Here is a 27701-nt window from a genome sequence, read left to right on the forward strand (position 1 = left end):
AAGCTTTTCGTCTCATCAACTCCTCTCTTCTAACTGACTGTCTTCAGCCTCTCTCTCACCGCCACAATGTTGCATCTCTAGCTGTCTTCTACCGCTATTTTCATGCTAACTGCTCTTCTGATCTTGCTAACTGCATGCCTCCCCTCCTCCCACGGCCTTGCTGCACAAGACTGTCTTCTTTCTCTTACCCCTATTCTGTCCACCTCTCTAACGCAAGAGTTAACCAGTATTCTCAATCATTCATCCCTTTCTCTGGTAAATTCTGGAACTCCCTGCCTGCTTCTGTATTTCCACCTTCCTATGACTTGAATTCCTTCAAGAGGGAGGTTTCAAGATATTTATTCATTAATTTTTGACTACTGCTGTGACCCTTTTATGGGACTGGCATTTCAGTGGGCATTTTTTTTATTGGATTTTTGTTGCCCTTGGCCAGTGTCCCTCCTACAAAAAAAAAAAAAAAAAAAAAAAAAAAAAAAAAAAAAAAAAAAAAAAAAAAAAAAAAAAAAAAAAGGCAGGTCAGTGGTATTTTACATGTGTATCAACAATGCCAGTATTTTCACTCTCCTCAAACAGCCCAACTTTAAGGGAATACCATAAAGTTACAAAAGAAGTGAAACTGTGATGTGTTAAAAGGGTTTACCAGCAAATCTGATTTATAACAAGAGTATTGTGATCACTCACTAACAGGTGGCTGCCATCATGATTCACTAATTGTAACAATTCCTAACATAAAAAGGACATGTGGCCTGATTTTCAATGACTGCTGTTTGTTTTGTATATTTTGTGTGATGTTTTTTTAGTTTTTAGGATTGTTTGTTTTTACTCTAATATTCTTGCATTATTTATTTTTTTCAAATTTGTCAAAATTGGGGTATTCTCGAGTGTGAAGCATCTTCGATACTGGGGAATATAGTACTTGTTAATAAGTACCTATTTGGAAGAAAAGATGAGCCCAGTGATGTTTAATTTGTGGTGAGGGACTCACAAAGCATATCCTCCTGTTCTGATCACCACCACTGTTATTTATTCTTCAATGAGATTTTCCATCCTTGTAAACACCTCAAATTTATTTAATAGCTCTTCTTATTCAAATGGCATTTCACATGCACATTAAAGCCATTAAGAGTGACTTCCTCTAACTGATGTTTACCATGTGTGTTTTAACAAAGACTCAATTATTATGAAGTCTGTTTTTACAACTTTTACATACATTAATAAGTGACTTGATTTTGAAATTATGCTCAACTACACACAAACCAAATGCTGAATAAAACTAGGGAAACATAACGAACCGATGGACCAAGAACCGAGGATTACCAGCAAAACTTGGTTAAAAACAGTACTGATGGTCTGAATGCTGAGGAAAACTAGCAGAACTGAGAGCTGAGAATAACAAGTGTAATCTACAATGAACCGTGTTCCATTGATAAGTAGTGGAACTTATAACGAAGCAACAGATTGAGTGCTGAAAAACACTCGAGAAACATGAACCAATGAACTGAGTGCTGAACATATGATGAACTGACAGACTGTGTGATGAGAAACTACAGCTAAACTTACAAAGAAAACTGTACCGATGGACCAAGTACCAAGGAACACTAGCGAAAACTGATATGGAACGATGGACCGAGTGCTGATGTAGCCTAGATGTGGTTTATCTACAAGGTACCAACCCAACTAGCGAATAAATAACAGAACCATGATGAAAACTGTACCGATGGAGCGAGTTGGAGGAGATGTGAAGTGAACAAGACAAAGAGAAAAATGAGAGAATGACAAACATAAGGGGATGAAGTGCACTAATAACACCACTGAGAGGATGAACAGCAGGATTTGCACAAGGGAGGGAAAAAGATGGTGGGGGGAAAGACAGAGAGTGAGATGGAGGGATGGATTTGCAGTAGAATTGCAAAGGATAGGAGTCACAGAGGAAGATTCAAGAGACAGAAACAACTGGCACCAACCCCTGACTCTAGAGAAATGGCAAAAGGAGAAGAAAAAGATGTTAGTCATTGGAGCAGAAAAACAACACAAGGAAGTCAGGTGGAAAAAAAAAGATTGCCTCAAAGGTGGAAGGAGTAAGAATTGATATGGGAGGAAAAAAATTGTTTTCACACCACCAGGAAGGGGCTGTGCTGACCTGCTTTGCATTACTGGGACTGATTACAACTGCAGAGAGAGAGAGAGAGAGAGAGAGAGAGAGAGAGAGAGAGAGAGAGAGAGAGAGAGAGAGAGAGAGAGAGAGAGAGAGAGAGAGAGAGAGAGAGAGAGAGAGAGAGAGAGAGAGAGAATGGAGAAAAAACAAAATAACTGAAGAAAATAAGGATGAAAAATGTGATAATAAGAAAAGAAAAAGAAATTAGAGAAAATAGAAAAGACAAAGAGAAAGGAATAAAGGACATAGAAAGAAAGATAGGAGAGAAAGATTAAAGAACAAAGAACAAGTTAAGTGAAGAAATATAAGTATTTCTTAAGGAAGGCAGAGTTTCAATCAAACTACGGGGCAGTAGTAGCAGGGCTGCTAACCAAACACAGATTTTCTCTGAATGGCTTATTGGAGATGAATATTTAAAATGCAGACCATAGTTAGGTAGTCACTATGGTAAACAGTTTCCTTCATCTACTTATTCAAATTTATCATTACCTTTCCCTACTTTATAGAATATTTAAAATGCAGACCATAGTTAGGTAGTCACTATGGTAAACAGTTTCCTTCATCTACTTATTCAAATTTATCATTACCTTTCCCTACTTTATAGACAATGTAACAGGACAATACACAGGTGCAGTATTTCCAAAATTTATAAAGATTCTTTCACGTGCAGTACTTCCAAAATTTATAAATATTCTTCAGAGTATTTAACAAAACTGAAGTACTTTGGGCCACATTCTGAAATGTATTGGCATCCTAGTACTGGTAACTTGTTACTGGAGTTTTCAAAAGTATTTTTTCATAATGACTCTATTTTTCAATTGCACCATCAATAGGAATCAAACCCATTTGAACCTGACATAATTTCCTTGACCTTTGAAATCAATCCTAATCAGAGGACAAAGCCTTCAGGGATGCTACCTCATGTCATGGGCTCATGGCACACAGGTGACTGCACATGGCGAGTATTACCCCACCTTATTATTCTCCACTTTCTGCTGCACTTGAGTATATAACTCCAGTAATCACAGTTATTCCCTTTTACTTAAGATCTGAGGAAATTAATGGTCTCATAATAAGAAAGGGCAGTAATGTAGTACTCAAGAACAACAGCCCAAAAGTAAAAGTGTACTGCTAAGCTGTTAAGTGGTGGCTCGTTGGGTAGCTGCTGCTTGGAACTACAGCTTATGGCTGTCTCTTTAATAATATTTTATTACAGTTGACTCCATGTCAATTTACCACTGTTTCTAAATTTTCTAATATGTCTACTGCACTTCTGAAGTTTACCTGAAGCAATATGTCATTGCAAAGTGAAACACATTACAATATGTTCTCTCCTCTTTGTACATATTACCAAAGTTAGCCAATAAGCATTACAATATTAAAAAAATAAATAAAAAATAATTTGAAGTATTAGACATTTATATCAGAAAGGATGACTGATGCAGCTGAGTGCAATAACCAGCAGAAGGAACCCTCACTGATAAGTACTCAAGTAATTAACTAACAAATCAAGAGTTTGACACACACAACAAACATCTCCCCACCACTGCCTTATGAAGTTTTGACCACAAGCACAAAAATTCTTACGTATAATTGACAATCAACATAATGAACTAGCATGTTCCAGCCTTTTACATAATTATCACACCCAGGAGCATGCTTACTACTACAGTACTAATACTACTACCTCAACCTGTACTATTTCTTTACACTTTTACACGTGCCAAAAAACATGTGTTAGGCCGGGCGCACATTGAGACGCTGGCAACACAGGCGACACAGCACAGAGCAGGGCAGAAAACTGCATCTTACTGGTTTAAACCTAAGCACGCATATTGACACGCAGGACAGCACAGCACAGATGCAGACCTGTGTCGGCCTGCGCGACGCAGTCGTTCGAACGCAGTTTCCTGTGCCACGTGCGGGGCAGCTTGATAGCAACTCACTCTTTAGTACTCACAATGTCGTCCACGGAGCAACTCATAGAGGCTGTTCGCCATCAAAGAGTGCTGTATGACACTAGTCATCCTGATTATATGAGAGGAACTTATAAGGACGAGTTATGGGCAAATTCTCCATGTGTTTTCCTCTTCTCCATGTATTCACTCCTCCACACTGACCTCTTTGCTCTACAAATGTCATATAATAACATTACTTTCTCGAACTCGTTTTCTGAGTCGGAATCGGAACTAAGGTTTCCAAAGTAATTTTTGGCAACAGCCATGATCAACACTACCGCACAGGACGACAGCCTGCTTCTCAATGTGCGCACCACGCCTGTGCTGCGCTGTGCTGCCCTGCCCTGCCCTGCCCTGCGTCTGCCCTGCTCTGTGCTGCCCTGCGTCTCAATGTGCGCCTTGCCTTATAATCTTCATCAAAAAAGTTCTCAGTTAGCCACTGAGTTTCTAATTCACTAAAGAATAGAAAACTTTCAAATAAACTTGTGACTTGACAAATTGTAGTGCTGCCTCAGAATCTTAAATCTGTGAAAAGCAAATTTGGATAAATCTTTGCTTTGTACCAGTCCTTCCATACAATGGTGATTTTACTTTCTTCTTCGTTTTTACTTGACTTACACACTGAATGAATCACAGAAACCCAAGAAACTTAAATCATCAAGAAAATGTTAAACCTAACCAAATCTAACTAACCTAAACGAACCTAACCTAACCAAACATAATTAACTTAATCTATCCTAACCTGACCTAACAACCTAACTTTACCTAACCTAGTAAACCTTATTAGTTTTCTTTATTGCTAATGTCATCAGCTGGAGGTAAGGAAATTATCAAATGTGATTGGAGCATTCAATATTAGTGCTGAAGAAGATCGGTAGGTGGCAGCAGTGTCGACCATGAAGAGACAAGAGCTGAACAGGTCTGCCATTATAGCCCTTCCGTGTGGTTCAAATAACAATTGAAAAATTCCTCTAGTTCAGAAATTACTAGCTTGCGACTATAGAAGAAATATGTCTTACAAGTCTGTTATCATAAAAACCCATAAAAAACTGAGGTAGGTGACTTTTTAAGCACTTTAAGTACCTTACCCACAAGATACACGATACGTAAAGTCTACTTGCACATTTTTGTATTTGGTGGAAAATGAAGGAGTTTAATAGTTGTGCTGCCTCCTGGTGGTGGAGGGATGGTTCCAGGGCCCTATCCTTCATAGTGTTTGTAAGATAGCTTGGCAGGGGAGCGAGACACAGGGACACACGTCTCTCCTTTATTGGGCTCGGCCCGGAACTGAGGATACACTCTTGGCGACAAGCAGTGCTTGGCTTGCCGCCGGGAAAACATATCGTACACCATGTACAAATAATAATATATCCAGTATCCCCCCGTAAGATAAATGTGTGCCTGCAACACATTAATCTGATATGTGTATGAGCATAACGGGCTACGACGGCACGGGAGGGGAACGAACTAAACTTGGAATGGAGGTAAGTATACACGTACGGGTGAGGAACAAAAAGAGAACAATACCTTTGAAAATAATAATACAAAATACAAACTAGAAGAACGATGGTTTTACCTGGCCTGAAGTCTGTCTGTGTGTGTGTGTGTTACACATAGTCGCTCAGCCACCCCGGTCGCCGCACCTGCCTCCTGGGTGCGGGGCGTAGCTGAGGTTGGGTGGGGGTTGAGACTTGTGCGGGTGTCGTGGTTGGTTGAGCGGCCGGCGGGGTTGGTGGGCGCAGGGTTGGCGGTGCGGGCGGTGGGGTTGACTCAGCGACGGGCCGCAGATGCTTCCTGTTCCTGAGGCTTATTCGGCCGCTACCATCAAGCCTGACGGTGTACTGCCTGTAGGGCAGCGCCTCCACGATCAAGCCCGTGCGGTCCCACGTGCCCGAGGCCTGGTTCTGCATCCTTACTCGTGTGCCGGGGGACAGGGGCCGGAGCTGTCTGGGTGTGCAGGTTGCCATCAGGGTGTTGCCTTCCTCCCCCATTTTCACTTCTCTCTCACGCAGCGTCCTTCCCCAGTGCCTGTCCACCTTGTAATGTCGTCGGGCCGTTGGCACGCCATCACGCAGCTGCCTTCCGGTGGCAAGTTGGGCGGGGGACTTGTTGACAGATCGCAGCGGGGTGTTAAGGTATTGCAGCACAGCGAGGGAGGTTTTGTCCGTGTCCAATGAGCCCCCGCTATCTGTGTTGGCTCTGATGATTCTTTTGGCTGTCTTGACCGCTGCTTCGGCCCGCCCGTTTGACTGTGGGTACTGTGCTGAGGACAGGCGTGCAATGACACCCCACTTCTTGAGGAATTCCGACATTTCCTCGCTCGCCAGGTTCGGCCCCCCACCAGTGGACAGCTGTTCCGGGGCGCCCCATCGCGTGAAGTACTGCCTCATTTGACTCTTGATTTTATTAGATGTAGCACCGTGTGGGAAATGGGCGAGTTCTAGCCATCCAGTGAGCCTGTCAGCGTAGACCATGTAGGTGTGCCCCTCATGCTGAAACATGTCCGCCACTGTGGATTGGAATGGGTACTCTGGGAGCGGCGTGATGACGAGTGTTTCTGAGGGCTGAGAGGGAGCGTGCGTCTCGCATGACGTGCACGACGCCCAGTAGTGCTGCAGGTCCCCTTCCAACCCGGGCCAGTATACACATTGCCTTGCCCTCCGCAGCATGGAATCTAGCCCTTGGTGACCAGCGTGTAAGTTTGCTGCTACCTGTGGGCGGGGGGGCTCAGGAATCACGAGTCGCACACAATCCTGGTCAAAGGTGTATGTGACAAGGTCTTGAGAGACTGCCAACCGGTCCCTCACGCCATAGAACGGGCGCAGGCAGGCCACTTCTTGCGCCTTGTGCAGGTGCCAGTCCGCGGCCAACACTGGCCAGTAGTAGTTGGTAGACAGGGTCGTCGGCTGCAGATTTTCTTACCGCTGACTCGTCGAGAACGTGACCCTCGTGTTCGGCTGTGGCGATGACCACGGCTGCTACTGCCTCGGTGAGGTCCTCATCCAGGTTGGCGTCGGTGTCTGTGGTGGGGCTTCTGAGGGCTGGGTACCTGGACAGGAAGTCGGCTGCGGCGTTCCTTTTTCCTGGCAGATATTTGACTTGAAAGCGGTACTGTAGCGTTCGCTCCTTGAGCCAGAAGAGTCGTGGGTTGATGACTTCTGTGAGGGCCCTGTCCCCCAGTAGCTTGGTAAGAGGGCGGTGGTCGGTGACGATGGTGAGGTTCGGGCACCCCAACAAGAACAGCCGGGCTTTCTGGAGGCACCACACCACAGCCAAGGTTTCCCCCTCTACCGCGGCGTAACCAGTCTCGGCGGCCGTGAGGTGGCGGCTTCCGCACAGGGCCAGACGCCAGCCCGCCCTGCAGCAGAAGGGAGCGGCAGCAGACGAGCAGTGGCAGAACTGCTGCAGGATAATGAATCCAATGCCCTCCCTGCTCCAGTCTGTGAGGGCAACTGTGGGGCGGGTTTTGTCGTAATATGCCAGGCCGTCCTTTGCAAGCTGGCATATGGTGTCCAGAGCGCGGCGGAATTTCTCCTGCAGGTGCTCGTCCCAGTACACAGTCTTTCCGCACGGCTTCTTCAGGAGCTCCCTGAAGGCGTTCATGATTGGGGCTGTGGCGAGGAATGGGGCAAGTTGATTGACAAACCCGTACCACGACCTGATGTCTGAGATGGAGGGCTTGTCAGGCATCCTGAAGCTTTTGATTGCCGCTAGGCGCTCGTCTGTGGGTTTGTACTCCTCCCAGCCGAGGCGAAAACCCACGAAATCCACCTCCCTCCGTGCGAACTGGAATTTTTCAGGCTTCAAAGTAATCCCCTTGGCTGCACAGGTCGCCAGAAACTCGTACGTGTGCCAGAATGCGTCTTCGATGTTGCTGTCGTAGAGGAGGGTGTCGTTGATACACTTGTGCTTCCTCACGATGCCTTGGATGGCGTCATCGAAGCGCTTTGTGTATGCGTCGCCAGCAGAACAGTGGCCCATGGGGGTCCGGAGGTACCGGAACCTCCCCCATGGGGTGATGAAGGTGGTGAGACTTCGACTCTCCTCGTCCAGCCTGACTTGGTGGTACCCCCCATATAAGCGTCAGCCACTGTCTTAAAGCAATGTTTGGGGACACTAGACACCATGTCGAAGGGGGCGGGGGTGTGGTGTGTCTCTCTGCGGCATGCGGCGTTGAGGCGCTGGTAATCGACGGTGCGCCGCGGTTGCCCTGATTTCTTTGCAACCACAACCATGCGGGCACACCACTCCGTGGGTTCCCCTGCCGGGACGGGCTCGATGACGCCTCGCCGTACGTCGTCTTCAAGCTGGGCTTTCACCTCGTCCTCCCAGTGTTTCGGCACCGAGGCGGGCGTGTGGCAGGCGTAGGGGACAGCGTTGGGTGCCAGGTGGATGTGGTGAGGCTCGCCGTCCATCACGGGCAGCGGGCTCCTTGTGGTGTTGAAGGCGGAGGCCGAGAAGTGTTGTAGTAGCCACTCCTCTAGCCGTCGTACGTGCTCCTCGTGTGGCGGGAATGGTATCGTGGCGGGCTTGGCAGGCGGCTGAGCAGGCTCGGCGGTCGTGTCACGCGCTTCCACTGCTTGCACTGTCGGCAGGGAGTGGTGAGGGAAGCCGGCGGGCACCAGCCCCAGCTCCTTGCACGCGCTCAGTGACAGGAACAGCGACCTGGCGGAGGGTACGAAGTATACTTCTTGCTGTGTAGCATGGCCACCAAGGTAAATGTCACACCGGCACGATCCGAGGCACCGTAAGGGCAAGTCCGCTACATCCCGCAAGCCTGCACGTCCCTGTAGCTGCGTGGGTTGTATGTTGAGACTGGACAGGAGGGCCGCCCCCGCGACGCACACCTGGGCGCCGGTGTCCGCCACAGCTGCTGTGCGGTGCTTGGCCCCCTTGCCAAGCGCCACTGTTACCTCTATGATGGGTTGGCGTGACACGTTCGCGCCTGCCGTTGTCACTGATCCCGAGACGGCGTTGGCAGGTGCAGTGCCGTGTGGGCGCTTGGAGCTCCTGCAGCACCTCTTGAAGTGACCTTTCTTACGACAGGCGACGCAGACTGCTTCCCTGGCCGGGCAGGAAGCTCTGTCAGGGGCGTGCGAAGTACCACAGTTCCAGCAAGTACGTGAGGGCTGTGTCTTGCCAGAGGTGGTGGCAGCGGCGGCGTCGAGCGTCTGGTCCCCGTCCTCCTCGGCCCGCACGGTGCCAGCCGCGCGACTGCTTTCCCGCCAACCGCCCACGCCTGTGGTGTGTTGGCGGGCTGCCTCATATGCACAACACATGGCCCTTAGGGCGTCCACACTGCCTAACGAGTCACACGCTTGATACACCTGCTGTTTGAGGCCCGTGTCGCGGATGCCTACCACAAGCTTTTTCAATAGCAAGTACTCAGAGAGGTTGAGGCTGCACTGGGGACACTCGAAAGCGCAGTAGTTGACTTTCTGGGCGCCCCGTACGAAGTAGTCACTAACACACTCGTCCTGCCCTTGGCTGACACCGAAAAACTCTGCCCACTGCACTGCCGGGCTGGAGGAGCGAAGCACTAGGTTACCAATGGCGTCCAGCGCCTCCTGCTGTGTAAGGGCGCTCCACCGGTCGAAGGTGAATCTGGCGTCCAAGGCACGTTGCAGCGGTGGCCCACAGAGGAGTCTGACGTGATGGACCGCTTCCTGGCGTGGCCACTTGCAGAGGAGAAGCCAGCACTCCATGGACCGTTTCCACGACCTGAATGCAGCTGGTGTCATATCCAGGTCGCATTTCTCGGGGGCAGCCGAGAGAGGCACCCGAGGGGCGGGCGCCACGTTGCCTCGTGTGATGAGCGCCGCCATGTTGGCCTGCAAGGTGGTAATGGCTTGTTGCTGGTCACTGATGGTCTGCCTTGCCCGCTGGAGCAGCGGCTGGAGGCTGCGAGGAACCACTGTCGTCGAGCGAGGGGATCGGCGAGGTAGAGGCATCTTGACCGGTGTAGGTAAGGCTTTCATTGCGCCATGTAAGATAGCTAGGCAGGGGAGCGAGACACAGGGACATACATTTCTCCTTTATTGGGCTCGGTCCGGAACTGAGGATACACTCTTGGCGACAAGCAGTGATTGGCTTGCCGCCGGGAAAACATATCGTACACCATATACAAATAATAATTATATCCAATAGTGTTTATGGTCGACCCTTGCTAACCATCATAGCTAACAGAATTTATGAATTTATAAGTCATCAGCCATAATCTCTGTCACCGTCTGCCACAAGAACACACGCTCACAATTTGTGAACTTTACAGTTATGGAATAAAACAGGTTATAGGCATTTATTCCCTTGGATTTAAATTGTTTTGACTTCACAGTACGACTTTAGAGGAAGTTAGATAGTAAAACAGAAATTTGTTTTGAGAGAATTTCCTGAAATTTATTCCCGTCAAAAAGTGTCAACAAAATTTAATGTAGTACAACTACAACCTTCTGCTCGCATTGTTTTACAGACAAATGAAGCAGGCTGTGCGAATATTCCCGTTTTTTTTTTCCAAAGCTAAAGAAGGAACTATATAAAGGTCTTCAAGGCATTTATCAACATGATAAATGAAAGAAAATTACGGCCGACAGCTCGACACATGCGGATGGCGCAAGGCAGGGGTTTGGTTATGCTTAAGAAAACTGATCGTACCACTCTCTGCAATGATTTATAACTATACTTTATGTCGCAAAGAAGAACATTATTTACTTATAATTACCAATCTTTATTGTTGTATTCATGAAAAGAAAAAAAAAAAAAATGCTGAGGATCATGTGGTGGGAGGGCCTGCACACAGGAGTCGGCGCATGTGCGAGCAGTCTCACTTCGTGATTGGTGTGAGAAGTCTTGCCTTATGATTGGCTGCCACCTTCTCATCAGCTAACCTAACACCTAACCTAACGGAAATAATGTGTTATAATAAATAAGAGACCCTATCCAGTAATTTGGTACAGGGTGGTTGGGTTAAAGTTGGGTTAAGGTTAGGTTAAGTTAGTTAGGTTAACTGATGAGAAGGTGGCAACCAATCACGTGGCGAGACCACGCACATGCACAGAGAGTGTGTGGGGACTTTCCTGCGTGCAGGCCCTCCTGTTGTGGTACGTACGGCCATGTTGCCATTGTGTTGACACACTTCTAAAAGTCATTAGCAGCGCTAAGACAGGTTGAACCCAGTATTAGCATCATTTTATAGTTGTCCATAGGAGTATAAGGTCGACCATAACAGTTTATGACGGAGTTATGTCTGAAATGCACGGTGTGTGATTGAGAGGGAAGTAACAGCAAACTTGAATGAAGATTTTTTTTCCAGCTGGCCAACTTTTGTGTAAAATTCAGTTGGCTGGTGAATCTGACAGTTTATCCAGACCATAGCATACGCCCCAATTTGAGTCGGTCGGTGTTGAAATGCAACCATCTTGGACTGTATAAATGATCCAATAAATACTGTTTCGTCTGTTTGGTATCGTAATAAACTAAAACACTTGAAGCAGTAAGCATTTTCTATTACTATTTTTGTAGTTAATTAAAAATAATAAACCATTAATATAAAGACAGAATATTTCAGATGATATTTTCTGCAACAATATATTGGCACTGTCCATTTTTGACGATCCACATCAGTCAGGAAGTTACCACATCAGCAAGGGAGCCACCCTAGGAGATACCCTGGTGGAGGTACCAATCCTGCCCAGTACATATCATCATGGGGTGACGTGCTGCCTGGCACACATGACCTCGCTCATGCTGGCGCCAACACTCACCTGACTCTCTTTTCCACGTTGTGTTTGAAGACCTCCCTTAGGTCATGCTGGGAGCAGGCACCGGAAGTCACCATGGAAGCGAGGCGCTCGTTCTTGAGGAAGATCTCATAATAACTCTGCACGGCGTTGATGAAGGCTTCGTCTGCTGCTATCTGCAGCTCTCCTTTCAGAAAGCTCTGTGGAAAAGACAAAGTGAGTATCAATAATTATTGCTAGGCTTATTAATTTACTTCATCTACCAATTACAGTAGTAACTATTCTCTCTCTCTCTCTCTCTCTCTCTCTCTCTCTCTCTCTCTCTCTCTCTCTCTCTCTCTCTCTCTCTCTCTCTCTCCTTTCACATTTTCATTCTCCACCTCAGTGTTTTCATTCCACCTTCCTCTTTCCCATACTACCAACACCAGATTAACGTTAAAGCTTTTCCTGTCTTCTCCTTCCACCTTTCTCTCCACCCCTTCCCCTACACGCTGCTATCCTCCATCTGTTATCTTTCTTCTTATCTTCATTCCTCACATTAACTTCCTCATTTATCATTTTCTTTCTGTTAAGTTTTGTTCTCTTCACTTTATATATATCTTCTTACAACTATCTTTCTGCCTTCCTTTCTACATGATTTAGTACACGGGTCCGTCTTCAAAATTTCCCTCTGCCATTCCACTTCCACAGTCTCCCCTTTTCCCCCATTCCATCTTGTGTCGTTTTTCCCTTCCTTCTTCCATTTATCATTATTCTCATAAACCCAACATGGGGAGAGAGAGAGAGAGAGAGAGAGAGAGAGAGAGAGAGAGAGAGAGAGAGAGAGAGAGAGAGAGAGAGAGGGAGAGAGAAATGACATACAGGAAAACATATCTTGATAGTAAAATAATTTTTCACAAACTTCTGATTTCTCTTTGTTCCTCTTGTTCTGATCTCTCTCTTGACTTTCTTAAGGGGCCTGCACACAGTCATACATGTTGGCATACTTGCATGACAAACACGTGTATGAAGCTAAGTTTGACCGTGTGATGGGTGAGTTTGGTTGGCATACATGTTGGTCATACTGTATGACGAAAATCAAACCGAGCTTGACTTTTCTGGGCGGAGCTTATATGTCCACATACATGTTGGTACGTCTGACAGTTCGTCATACCGTCAAACATCAGTTTGAGCTTTACAGGTTGTGAGGGAAGATGTCCATTAACAGCAGTACGGAGTGCGCTAATGCAAAACAGCATGAGAAGAACATTATATTACAATTTATAAATTGCTACAGAGAACACCCGGCTCTATGGAAAGTCAAATCCCAAGAATACTCAAATAAAATTGAAAGGAATAAAGGGATTGTTCAACTTGTAGAAATTCTAAAGGAACTAGAGCCAGAATGCACTCGAGACGGTGTCATGAAGAAAATAAATAGCCTACGTTCTGCGTTCAGGAGAGAACATAAAAAACATGAAAATTCAAAGAAATCTGGGGCAGCAACCAACGAAGTATACACACCATCGTTGTGGTATTATGGTGATATGCTCTTCACTCTAGACCAAGATCTTTAAAAGCCAGCTTCTTGCACATTTCGATCTCTTTGTTTCTTTTTTCTTTAACGCTAAAGCTAGCCCAACGGCAATTAGGGTGTCTTCGTCTAGAGACATGTCGTTCCTGCGCACACACTTTACTGACTGATGTTTGTTGCCAATTAGTATGACTGTGTGATGAGTCTTCATACACGTGTTTGTCGTGCAAGTATGCCAACATGTATGACTGTGTGCAGGCCCCTTTACAGTTCTAGAAATACATAATTCAGTCTACATATTTTGGTTTCATCGTCTCTTTAAATTTTCTTGTTCTTTAATCTTCTTTACGACATTCTGCTTTGCTTTCATTTTTTTTTCTTGTCTCTGTTTCACCAGCACGCCCAGGTCACTCGCTAGTCACATATGTTCCCTTTCATTCATCATACAAAGCATCTACCTGTACTGAACGAAAAAAAAAAAAAAAACCCTTCTCTGTAATAAAAACCCACTGTCCTTTGTTACTTTTGATTGGTATTGTTCTTTCCCATTCATTACACGATACACCCCTTCATTATCTGAAAACTCCACTGCCTTCACCAAACTTAGCTTTCCAATTCATTAAACACATCGCGCTCTCCCTTCGGTAATAAGAAAAGTTTCCTTTCCTTTATTAGATCACATCTTCACTTCTTTATTAATCACAAACCACGCCTTTTTGAATTACTAGTTAAACATTCCATTACCCTAATTACAAACACTACCCCATTTATAATTAAAGATTAAATCTACTAACACTAAAAGAAAACACCTTTCACGGAACTAACTTTGCTCTCCCTCTCACTTCGTTATGTGGAAGGGATAGATGGGAAGAATCGGTGGCCGGAAGAGATTTATGGAGACAATTTTTTAGCTCGGTGGAGAGAGAGAGAGAGAGAGAGAGAGAGAGAGAGAGAGAGAGAGAGAGAGAGAGAGAGAGAGAGAGAGAGAGAGAGAGAGAGAGAGAGAGAGAGAGAGAGAGAGAGAGAGACTGAGTACGCGGAAAATGTGACAGTAAATTTTCTTACAACTTTAAGAAAAAAAAAAAAAAATACACACCAGGGCAAATATAAGATAAATATTTTAATAAAGCATGGAGACAGGTTACAACAAATATGAATGTGATGAAATCCTTACATAAATAAATAAAGATGAGCATATGTGCTGGTACGAAGAGAGAGAGAGAGAGAGAGAGAGAGAGAGAGAGAGAGAGAGAGAGAGAGAGAGAGAGAGAGAGAGAGAGAGAGAGAGAGAGAGAGAGATTGGGAAACACATACAGAAAAAGGTTGAAGAGAAAAGATTACACAATAATGTACAAAGGATCTACCAGTGAGAAAAACCGTATAAATGAAAGCCAAAAATAAAGTTGCAGAGGGAGGATGAGACACAGTAAGCCCCTGATGGAACATGAAAACTATAAAGGGAACTAAGATGGTGGCAAAGTGCTTGGAAAGATAATAGAAAAGAAGAGAGGAAAATGTTTAGAAAGATAATAAAAAAGGAGCAAAGATCCCATGAAAGAAACAAGAACAATCTTTGAGTTCCTGATCGTTCAATGAGTGTGAGATCTAAGTATCCAAGTAGTAGATAGTAAGGAATACGATGACTACTCTGTTTGGCAGCTAATTTATCTTTTGCACAAGGTGTTTTTTTTTGTCACAATTCCTTAACCCTTTCACTACAATACGAAACAGTTAACAACATCAGAAGTAACGCGTGAAATCTTTATAAGCATCTACAAAAAAGATGGGGTTTAAAAAAAACAGATTTTGTAATTTCTACCCAGTTTAAAGATTGGAGGTGGCTGTAGAACAAGTACAGATGTCTCAAAGTAATTACCAATAAAGGAAAAATGTACTAAATAGCAGTCAAAGGGTTGAACATTGCGAAGAGAGTGGTATGTTATGGTCGCCTACGTCTTCAGAGGTACGGCACCACAGAAGATGATGATGATCAAAATTTAAACAGGCCTCGCTGTTCTGTGTGTGTGAGGCATGCAGGTGTGAGTGGCGGTCGTTCTAATAAGGAGGCACACATCATGATGACTATTAGGCATCAGGAATTAAGTAGAGTTTAGAACTGACGGGTCTTTTATACCAGCAATTTCTAAGTCGTAATTAGTTTCTCGCTTATTAATTCTAGTTAATCAATTTCTTAATGCTGTTACTACCAAGTCAATCATGATGAATGTGCGGCATCAGAAATTAAGTAGAGATTAGAACTGACAGGGACTTGATGCCAGCAATCCTCAAGTCTTAATTAGTTTCTCGCTTATTGATTCTAGAGAATTAATTTCTTAGTGTTGTTGCTACCAAGTAACATTACGTAATATGTTATGTTGTGCTTCGTGCCATTCATGTTCAGTTTTCTCCACAACATGATGTTTCTACAAGAAGGCTTTGTCTGGATATGTATGGAGGACGTTGCAAAGAGCACGAGATGAGGGCAGGACAGCTCCACAGCCCATCATGATCACATGCCTCCAGTGTCTCCATGTCACCGCGTTTTTTTTTTTTTTTTATATAGGAAGGACACTGGCCAAGGGCAACAAAAATCCAATAAAAAAAAAAATATGCCCACTGAAATGCCAGTCCCATAAAAGGGTCAAAGCAGTGGTCAAAAATTGATGAATATCAAGTGTCTTGAAACCTCCCTCTTGAAGGAATTCAAGTCATAGGAAGGTGGAAATACAGAAGCAGGCAGAGTTTACCAGAGTTTACCAGAGAAAGGAATGAATGATTGAGAATACTGGTTAACTCTTACGTTAGAGAGGTGGACAGAGAAAGAAGAAAGTCTTCTGCAGCGAGGCCGCGGAAGGAGGGGAGGCATGCAGTTAGCAAGATCAGAAGAGCAGTTAGCATGAAAATAGCGGTAGAAGACAGCTAGATATGCAACATTGCGGCGGTGAGAGAGAGGCTGAAGACAGTCAGTTAGAGGAGAGGAGTTGATGAGACGAAAAGCTTTGGATTCCACCCTGTCTAGAAGAGCAGTATGAGTGGAACTCCCCCCAGACATGTGAAGCATACTCCATACATGGACGGATAAGGCCCTTGTACAGAGTTAGCAGCTGGGGGGGGGGGGGGTGAGAAAAACTGGCGAAGACGTCTCAGAACACCTAACTTCATAGAAGCTGTTTTAGCAAGAGATGAGATGTGAAGTTTCCAGTTCAGATTATAAGTAAGGGACAGACCGAGGATGTTCAGTGTAGAAGAGGGGGACAGTTGAGTGTCATTGAAGAAGAGGGGATAGTTGTCTGGAAGGTTGTGTTGAGTTGATAGAAGGAGGAATTGAGTTTTTGAGGCATTGAACAATAGCAAGTTTGCTCTGCCCTAATCAGAAATTTTAGAAAGATTAGAAGTCAAGCGTTCTGTGGCTTCCCTGCGTGAAATGTTTACCTCCTGAAGGGTTGGACGTCTATGAAAAGACGTGGAAAAGTGCAGGGTGGTATTATCAGCGTAGGAGTGGATAGGACAAGAAGTTTGATTTAGAAGATCATTAATGAATAATAAGAAGAGAGTGGGTGACAGGACAGAACCCTGAGGAACACCACTGTTAATAGATTTAGGAGAAGAACAGTGACCGTCTACCACAGCAGCAATAGAACGGTCAGAAAGGAAAGTTCAGATGAAGTTACAGAGAGAAGGATAGAAACCGTAGGAGGATAGTTTGGAAATCAAAGCTTTGTGCCAGACTCTATCAAAAGCTTTTGATATGTCCAAAGCAACAGCAAAAGTTTCACCAAAACCTCTAAAAGAGGATGATCAAGACTCAGTAAAGAAAGCCGGAAGATCACCAGTAGAGCGGCCTTGACGGAACCCATACTGGCGATCAGATAGAAGGTTGTGAAGTGATAGATGTTTAAGAATCTTCCTGTTGAGGATAGATTAAAAAACTTTAGATAGGCAGAAAATTAAAGCAATAGGACAGTAGTTTGAGGGATTAGAACGGTCACCCTTTTTAGGAACAGGTTGAATGTAGGCAAACTTCCAGCAAGAAGGAAAGGTAGATGTTGACAGACAGAGCTGAAAGAGTTTGACTAGGCAAGGTGAAAGCATGGAGGCACAGTTTCGGAGAACAATAGGAGGGACCCCATCACGTCCATAAGCCTTCCGAGGGTTTAGGCCAGCGAGGGCATGGAAAACATCATTGCAAAGAAATTTAATACATGGCATGAAGTAGTCAGAGAGTGGAGGAGAGGGAGGAACAAACCCAGAATCGTCCAAGGTAGAGTTTTTAGCAAAGGTTTGAGCGAAGAGTTCAGCTTTAGAAATAGATGTGATAGCAGTGGTGCCATCTGGTTGAAATAGAGGAGGGAAAGAAGAAGAAGCAAAGTTATTGGGAATATTTTTGGCTAGATGCCAGAAATCACGAGGGGAGTTAGATCTTGAAAGGTTTTGACATTTTCTGCTAATGAAGGAGTTTTTGGCTCGTTGAAGAACAGACTTGGCATGGTTCTGGGCAGAAATATAAAGTGCATGAGATTCTGGTGATGGAAGGCTTAAGTACCTTTTGTGGGCCACCTCTCTATCATGTATAGCATGAGAACAAGCTGTGTTAAACCAAGTTTTAGAAGGTTTAGGACGAGAAAAAGAGTGAGGAATGTATGCCTCCATGCCAGACACTATCACCTCTGTTATGCGCTCAGCACACAAAGACAGGTCTCTGACACGGAAGCAGTAGTCATTCCAAGGAAAATCAGCAAAATACCTCCTTAGGTCCCCCCAACTAGCAGAGGCAAAATGCCAGAGGCACCTTCACTTAGGGGGATCCTGAGGAGGGATTGGAGTGATAGGACAAGATAAAGATATGAGATTGTGATCGGAGGAGCCCAACGGAGAAGAAAGGGAAGAAAGGGTGACAGCATAAGCAGAAGGATTAGAGGTCAGGAAAAGGTCAAGAATGTTGGGCTTCGATCTTACTTGTTACCTCTTCTTGTTGTTAAGGCCGCGATCTTACTTGTTATTTCTTGTTGTTGTTAGGGCTTCGATCTTGTTATCTCAGGACCGCGATCTTGTTGTCTCAGGGCCGCGATCTTACTTATTACCTTTTGTTGTTAGCACCGCGATCTTACTCATTACTTCTTGGTGTTGTTAGGTATGCGATCTTAATCGTTATCTCTTGTTGACGAGCATCATCAGTTCTACCGCCTTATGTTAGTAAGCTCTGCAAGGTTTTTTATGCAATTTGCTTCCTCTTTGTCACTTCAGATTTTCTCTGTGTCACCACGCCGTCATAAAAAAAGAAAGGAAGAGAGAGAGAGAGAGAGAGAGAGAGAAAAAAAGGGACGTTGAAATTTGGTATTCTCTATGCTCTCGTTACTGCATGGGATTTTGTATCCAATTTTGTTTACTGCTTATTTTCTGCCCTGTGGCATTTCTTCTATGCTATTAAAACTTGCTGTTCTTGCTGCTGCTGCGGTTACTGCAGCTGCTGCTCCTGCTGCTGTTACTACTACTACTACTGCTGCTATTGCTACTACTACTAGTACTACTGCCTCTACAACCTCTACTTTTACTGTTCTTACCGTTATAAATGAAGATGACGAGGATGATTATAATAAAAAATGACGCTCGTATAATTTTGGTAGAGTACATTAGAAGTGGACTTGTCGCTTCATGGCGATCATTATCCTCCTCCTCCTCCTCCTCCACCTCATCATCATCATCTCATCATCTCCTCACATCATCATCATCATTTGATCATCTCCTCCTCCAGTAAATGTGAACGTTTGGATAAAGTCTGATGCGGTAATTGTTATCAGAAGGAATCCTTCTATTGGTAATCGAAATTCATGTATACAGAAGAGAAATTTAATAATCTACCAGAGAAAGGCCATCCTTATATAAATCTTACATATATCAAGACATCTTGTCCAAAAGTACGCAACCATCATCAGCAATAACTCTAAATGATATGAAGAACATATCAAGATAACTGTCAAGACAATATCTATGAAAAGAAAATCTGAATTAGCAGAGTCTGTCAGTTTTTGGTTAAAAATACATTTAGTGATACGAGATAAGTGTGAGCTCAGTTAAAATTCAGTAAGGGTGTAATATCCTCTCTGATTCTCACCGACATAGGACACGCCAAGAATTTATGCAAATATGCAAGTACCGGAGCATATTCATATTACTACTACTGAGGGTTTGAAAAAACCCGGGTAAAAAAAAAAACTAAACTAAAAAACCAACCCACTGTTTTTATGGGGGTTTATTTATTTTTTTTGTGGGGGCCTTTATTGTTTTTATTTAATTAATTTTCTGTTTATCCTTCATATTTATATGTAAATCAGTTTAAATAAGCAATTAAAAAGCGATCCAGAGTGAAACAAACGTTTGATTTTTTTTTTTCATGGAGGGGCACCAGCCAGGAGCAACAAAAATATAATAAAAAAAATTCCACTGAGGTGCCGGTGATCAAAAAATTACAGGATAAGTGTGTTGAAACCTCTCTCCAGAAAGAGTTCAAGTCATAGAAAGGAGGAAATACAGAAGCAGGAAGTGAGTTCCAAAGTTTACCAGAGAAAGGGATGAATGACTGAGAATACTGGTTAACTCTTGCATGTGAGAGGTGGACATAATAGGGGTGAGAGAAAGAAGAAAGTCTTGTGCAGCGAGGGCGCGGGAAGAGGGGAGGCATGTAGTTAGCGAAATCAGAAGAGCAGTTAGCGTGCAAATAGCGGTACGTAGAAGATGGCTAGAGATTTAACACTGCGGCGATGAGAAAGAGGCTGAAGACAGTCAGAAGAGAGGAGTTGATGAGACGAAAAGCTTTTGATTCCACCCTGTCCCATACCTGAACAGATAATGCCCCTATACAGAGTTAGCAGGTGGGGAGGTGAGAAAAACCGGTGGAGACAACTCAGAACGCCTAACTTTATAGAAGCTGCTTCAACTAGAGATGAGATGTGGAATTTCCAGTTTAGATTATAAGTAAAGGGCAGACCGAGGATGTTCAGTGTACAAGAGAGAGAGACAGTTGGGTGTTATTGGAGAAGAAGGGATAGTTGTCTGGAATGATAGATAGTTGATAGATGGAGGAATTGAGTTTTGAGGCATTGAATAATACTAAATTTTTAGAGAGCTCAGAAGTCAGGCGTTCTGTGGCTTCCCTGCGAGAACTGTTTACTTCCTCAAGGGTTGAACGTCTACGAAAAGCCATGGAAAAGTGCAGGGTGGTATCATCAGCGTAGGAGTGGACAGGACAAGAAGTTTGGTTTAGAAGATCATTAAAGAATAATAGGAAGAGAGTGGGTGACAAGACAGAACCCTGAGGAACGCCACTATTAATAGATTTAGAAGAAACACAGTGATCGTCTACCACATCAGAAATAGAACGGTTGAAAAGGAAACTTGAGATGAAGTTACAGAGAGAAGGATAGAAGCCACAGGGGAGCAGTTTAGAAATCAAAGCTTTGTGCTTTTGATATGCCTAAGCCAACAGGAAAAGTTTCATCAAAATCCCTAAAAGAGGATGACCAAGACTCAGTAAGGGAAACCAGAAAAGCACCAGTAGAGCAGCCTTGATGGAACTCATACTGGCGACCAGATAGAAGGTTGTGAAGTGATAGATGTTTAAGAATCTTCCTGTTGAGGATAGATTCAAACCTTTAGTCGGGCAGGAAATTAAAGCAATAGGACTGTGGTTTGACGGATTAAAATAGTGATCCTTTTTAGGAACAGGATGGATTTAGGCAAACTTCCAGCAAGAAAGAAAGGTAGATGTTGACAGACAGAGTTGGAAGAGTTTGACTAGGAAAGGTAGATGTTGATAGACAGAGTTGGAAGAGTTTGACTAGGCAAGGTGCAAGCACAGAGGCACAGTTTCGAAGAACAATGGAAGAGATCCCATCAGGTTCGTAAGCTTTCTGAGGGTTAAGGTCAGCGAGGGCATGGAAAACATCATTGCGAAGAATTTTAATAGGTAGCGTGAAGTAGTCAGAGGGTGGAGGAGAGGAAGGAAGAAGCCCTGAATTATCAAAGGTGGGTTTTTTAGCAAAGGTTTGAGTGAAGAGTTCAGCTTTAGAAATAAATGAGATGGCAGTGGTGCCATCAGATTGAAATAAAGGAAGGAAAGATGAAGACACAAAGTTATTGGAGATATTTTTGACTGAGTGCCAGAAGTTAAAAGGGGAGATAGATCTTGAAAGATTTCGACACTCTTTTAATGAAGATCAGACACTTGTTTAGTTCATGCTAATACAGGTTGATCCAGTTGGACAAAACCTGTGTTAACTTGTGCTTTACGGGAAATGAACGGTTCAGACTTGACTACTTTTACATTATTTATGTATATGTACATATATAAAACTTATTTATCATTATGATATAGAACTAAATTTTGATGTTAAATATAGGAAAAAAAAAAAAAACGCATTTTTTTTTCTTTTTATGGGGGTGGGTTTTTTAATGCCAACCTTAATAAACCTTAATTATCAATATGATATGGAACTAAATTTTGATATGTAATGCCAACCCTGTTGCTGCTGCTACTACTACTGCTACTATATTATTATTATTAATATTATTATTATTATTATTATTATTATTATTATTATTATTATTATTACCATTATAATAATAATAATAATAATAATAATAATAATAATAATAATAATAATAATAGTAACAACAACAACAACAACAACAACAACAACAACAACAACAACAACGAGGAAGAAGGATTCGATACATTATGCTGACATTCGTTGAAAACTTCCCCCCGTCCTCTATGTTTTCCCTTCACCGCTACCCACACAGTCATCAGTCAACACCAAACCTCTTCCACTGTTGCCACTGGTGACGCACCACCACTCTACCATCCCTTCCCCTGTAACACTCCCTCTCACCTCTGCGTCCCCAACACTTCCCTACCCAGCTTTTGAAAGGCAACACGGGTGGCCCGGAGAGTTAAAGTTTATAAGACGATCTCAAATCTACCTTCTTAGCCTATTAACTTTACCAAATTAAGCTTCAGCACCTTTTAAAATAAAAAAAATATAGACATTTTACACATCCTGTTTTATTTCTAGATAAGTCAGCGGCAGGTGAGGATACTATGCCTCTCACTTGTTGGGAATGTAAAAGTTCGTGATTTTTGCTGCAACACTTCCCGGTAGTCACTCTTTCTGCTGTCCCTGTCGCAACAAGTAAGTGTCTACAAAAGTGTGTTGAGACAGACGGCGGCACAAGGAATAACGGTCAATACTATCTACTTCCAGTCTTCGCCTCTCCCTCCTACCCCCTCTTCACTCATCACTGCCTCCAAAGCCTCTACACACAACATTTTACCACTTAATTCCTTTCTCGCACCCTTAATACTCGTACTCCCCATCATATCCCTGCTAGTTCCCCACCAAGCCTTTGTATTATCCCAACCTCATAATCTGCTATTCCAACGTCGGTTTGCGTATTAACTGCTGACATTGCTGTGTTTCATAAGCATAACCTGTTTGGTGACACAATGCTTCCAACGTGACTATAATACTAAGAATTCCCTTCTCTCGAATGTTTTACGCTTTTCTCCCTCCCCTTCTTGATAGTCTCTTCAAATGCTTTCTTCTGCTCCATCTTTTTAAGGTGTGTAAGCCACCGTCTGTCGCTTCCCGGGTAAGAGTGAGAAGTAATGTACAATGTTCATGAAGGATGGCAAGCACTTAACATTACGGGATGTAGCGAGATTCTTGTCGCACAGCTTTACTAAGGAAACGAAAATTAAAACTCCCCATCGTTTCCTAAGCTGTGACGTGTTGCCAAGTACTCTTTCGTACAGAAGGCATTCTCTCGGGACAGAAGTCTACTTTACTGTTTTATGGAGGTACGTGAATACAATTGCAAAGGTGCCAAGGGAAAAGCATATAAATAATGAAAAGAATGTAAAAAAGAAGGAGAGCTGAATCTCTCGTACTGCTGCCTGCCAGAACATGCTTTGAAGGGAAAAAAGGAGAGGCGGCTTCATCAGCAAATTTTAAACCATTCTACCTTGTTATAATCAGGGAACAGGGTTCAAGAGATTAAAACTGTTGTCTTTTAGTCTTTAAATAATCACAGTCTTCACAGACTATGATTATTTAAAGAAAATATGTTCAGGTTTCCTGGGGTTTTCTTCGTAAAATATATTACATAGAGCAATAATTTTATGTTGTAGCTTTTCCTTGAATTAATTCCAATTTAGATTCATCTTTTACGAGACGAGATGACCAGAATTAAGCGGCATATTCTAAATGAGATCTAGCAAGTTGATTTGTGGAATCACTTCTGGAGTTCTGTTCTCCCAAGGTAAGTGTAGTGAAACCCCATCACATATTAGCTTTTCTGACCTCCAGGTCAACAATATGAACTAATCCTGAGGTCACTAGTGATGGCATGAAAATTCTTTTTTGTTCTATAATTCATTAATCAATTAATCTACAATGTATAACTATATTCAGTACTATTATTATAATATGCATATCACTTTACATTTATTGGTTTATATTTCAGTAACCACTTATTGCTGTTTGATGATGGATCTGATCAGCAGCACACCGTCCACATAAAGAGCACGGCGTACTGCACATGCTTGGTCTCTTTTCAACATACATGGAATGGTGTTATCTATTCTGGTCAGATCTTTCAAAGCATGAAACTGTGACAGGAAAGGAAACACCTCAATGATGAAGGGACAATGACAGGGGTTCACTTTATATATATATATATATATATATATATATATATATATATATATATATATATATATATATATATATATATATATATATATATATATATATATATATATATATATATATACATATTTAAAAAAAAAAATCTATGTAACAGCTATGATGTGGTTCTTCAAGGGAGCAGGATACGCAAAACAGGAAAATTGGAAAAGGCTTGCAAGAAACACCAATCCCATAAAGTAATGGGTTACAGCTGAAGACAAAGAGAAGAGGTGAGTTCGGATATAGTTTTTCGATGCTGTACTTTACTTCTTACCTCCATGAGAGGCGATAAGTATTACAATAATAGTAACGGGAATAGAGAAGCGTTTCTTCTGAGATGCGACAAAAATATTCTCTCTCTCTCTCTCTCTCTCTCTCTCTCTCTCTCTCTCTCTCTCTCTCTCTCTCTCTCTTCGTCCTAGCACACAGTCTAGACAGGGGCTGTCATCCAAACACAAAGCTTAAACTTTCGCCGTAAATCAAAGTACGTGGGCGTGGGCGAGCGCCTGGGTTCCTCCTGGGGGATGCATACACCGGACTGCATCGACAGCGGGAAACAAGCACGGATGCAAGACTCACCATAACTTAACAACATCACGAAAAAGAAATAACGGGAAAAATAGGCGATTAACTAGTTTGCACTGTACAGATCTTGATGAAAAATAAGTTAACAGGTGAAGAGAAGAAACGCCAGGACGAGAGAAGTTTTCTCCTTCCAGCGTCGCTTCGACACTGCTGAGATCAACAAAAAGAAATCCAACTAATTCTTAGAGAGAGAGAGAGAGAGAGAGAGAGAGAGAGAGAGAGAGAGAGAGAGAGAGAGAGAGAGAGAGAGAGAGAGAGAGAGAGAGAGAGAGAGAGAGAGAGAGAGAGAGAGAGAGAGAGAGAGAGAGAGAGACCCTGCCTATAAACACACACACACACACACACACACACACACACACACACACACACACACACACAGCCAGGTAAAGAAAAAAAAGCTTTAGTTGACACATTCACACGCCGCGGAATGCAATTATCAAGTCAATTAAACAAACGTGACAGGAGGATTGTCTCAGTAATATTTGCTTTGCGTGTTAAAATTTGCTCCTTGCCCTACATTCCATTGAAAATTACCACTACTGCTGCTGCTGCTACTACTACTACTACTACTACTACTACTACTACTACTACTACTACTAATAATAATAATAATAATAATAGTGGCAACGGTGGCGTGTTTCTCTTTGCATTTGATGGTAATGACAACAATAAAAGAAACAGGAAAAAAAAAAAAAAAACTGCATCGTATTGTTCCTACTTCACCTTTTTTTTCTTGTCCGTCAGCGAGCCTTATGCATCATCTTCTCCCTCCCCTTAGAACCCCCTCCTGCATTATGATATCCATCCTGCCTTTCCGCACCAGAAACTTCTTGACGATCTTTACATCACCCTCGGCTGATGTAAAGTGGTGTGGATACCGCACCACTATGACTGACCGGTCATTACTGATGCACAACCCAGAGCGAGGCGAGTTCAGGTATCAACAACTAAGGTCTGTCTGTATTCATAATCACTTCGTTTTCTCACATAACTTATCCTTTAATTTTGGATGGTTCTTTTGGACCTCTCTTTGAGGACTGGCAATCTAAGTAAGTCTATTTTTCGCACTTTTTGTTGCCCTTGACCAGTGCCCCTATATATATATATATATATATATATATATATATATATATATATATATATATATATATATATATATATATATATATATATATATATATAGAGCAAACTTGGTATTGTTCAATGCCTCAAAAACTCAATTCCTCCATCTATCAACTCGACACAATCTTCCAGACAACTATCCCCTCTTCTTCAATGACACTCAACTGTCCCCCTCTTCTACACTGAACATCCTCGGTCTGTCCTTTACTTATAATCTGAACTGGAAACTTCACATCTCATCTCTAGCTAAAACAGCTTCTATGAAGTTAGGTGTTCTGAGACGTCTCCGCCAGTTTTTCTCACCCCCCCAGCTACTAACTCTGTACAAGGGCCTTATCCGTCCATGTATGGAGTATGCTTCACATGTCTGGGGGGGTTCCACTCATACTGCTGTTCTAGACAGGGTGGAATCAAAAGCTTTTCGTCTCATCAACTCCTCTCCTCTAACTGACTGTCTTCAGCCTCTCTCTCACCGCCGCAATGTTGCATCTCTTGCTGTCTTCTACCGCTATTTTCATGCTAACTGCTCTTCTGATCTTGCTAACTGCATGCCTCCCTTCCTTCCGCGGCCTCGCTGCACAAGACTTTCTTCTTTCTCTCACTCCTATTCTGTCCACCTCTCTAACGCAAGAGTTAACCAGTATTCTCAATCATTCATCCCTTTCTCTGGTAAACTCTGGAACTCCTTGCCTGCTTCTGTATTTCCACCTTCCTATGACTTGAATTCCTTCAAGAGGGAGGTTTCAAGACACTTATCCACCAATTTTTGACCACTGCTTTGACCCTTTTAGGGACTGGCATTTCAGTGGGCATTTTTTTTATTAGATTTTTGTTGCCCTTGGCCAGTATCCTTCCTACATAAAAAAAAAAAAAAAGAAAAAAAAAAAAAAAAAAAAAAAAAAAAAAAAATATATATATATATATATATATATATATATATATATATATATATACTATATATATATATATATATATATATATATATATATATATATATATATATATATATATATATATATATATATATATATATATATATATATATATATATATATAGTTTTCCAAGACCACAAAGATACTCAGTTGGTTTCTCATCGGTATTTTCACATTAGTTATACAAAATCTTCGTTAAAATGCATAATCTATAATCATGAAATCAAGTTAGCACACTTCGAAACAGCAATGACGTCCGAAAGAGTCTGCTAATAGTAATTATTGACATAAATTGCTTAGATGTGTGAGAATATGGTTCGGATGTTCAAGTTTTTACTTCATGGACACAGAGAGAGAGAGAGAGAGAGAGAGAGAGAGAGAGAGAGAGAGAGAGAGAGAGAGAGAGAGAGAGAGAGAGAGAGAGAGAGAGAGAGAGAGAAAGAAAGAGAGAGAGAGAGAGGAAAAGGAAATATACGGAAAAAAATGGAGGCACAACACAGGACGAGAGATGCAAAACTGTATATCATTTCAAAAGACGTCCTGGTCACGAGTCCTAATTGGTCCACTGCTGTCCTGCCTCCCTCTGGACCCTGAGACAATGCAGCGGGTGACGCAATCATCAACACATTGGAAAACTCGGAAATGCATATTTAATTAGCGAGCGTCCAGGTATTTCCATAATTACACGTACGTACAAAGACTGAATAATTAGCACGCTGCAATACTCATCGATCCCGCCGCCAGAGATTTATTAAAGGAATATGCACCGCCATTATAACTGATCAGAGCCTCAATAACCCAAATACGAAAACTGCTGTCCGTGGGTGGTGTACAGACCATTTTGTTTGAGCTCTCATTGTGGTGGTGGTAGTAGTAGTAGTAGTAGTAGTAGTAGTAGTAGTAGTAGTAGTAGTAGTAGTAGTAGTAGTAGTAGTAGTAGTAGTAGTAGTGGTA

General features: G+C 42.9%; 1 protein-coding gene across 6 annotated transcripts in view; it reads right to left on the reverse strand.

Moving 5' to 3' along the window:
• Positions 1–27701, reverse strand: part of LOC135099098 (calcium-dependent secretion activator-like) — a 187092-nt gene that overhangs the window by 78710 nt on the left and 80681 nt on the right. For all 6 annotated transcript variants that reach the window (XM_064001534.1, XM_064001533.1, XM_064001536.1 and 3 more), the window contains exon 4: positions 11874–12049. In XM_064001534.1, coding sequence (XP_063857604.1) covers positions 11874–12049 — 176 coding nt within the window. The remainder of the gene's footprint in view (positions 1–11873; positions 12050–27701) is intronic.

Source organism: Scylla paramamosain, unplaced genomic scaffold (assembly GCF_035594125.1).
Source record: "Scylla paramamosain isolate STU-SP2022 unplaced genomic scaffold, ASM3559412v1 Contig102, whole genome shotgun sequence".
In the NCBI taxonomy this organism is placed as follows: Eukaryota; Metazoa; Arthropoda; class Malacostraca; order Decapoda; family Portunidae; genus Scylla; species Scylla paramamosain.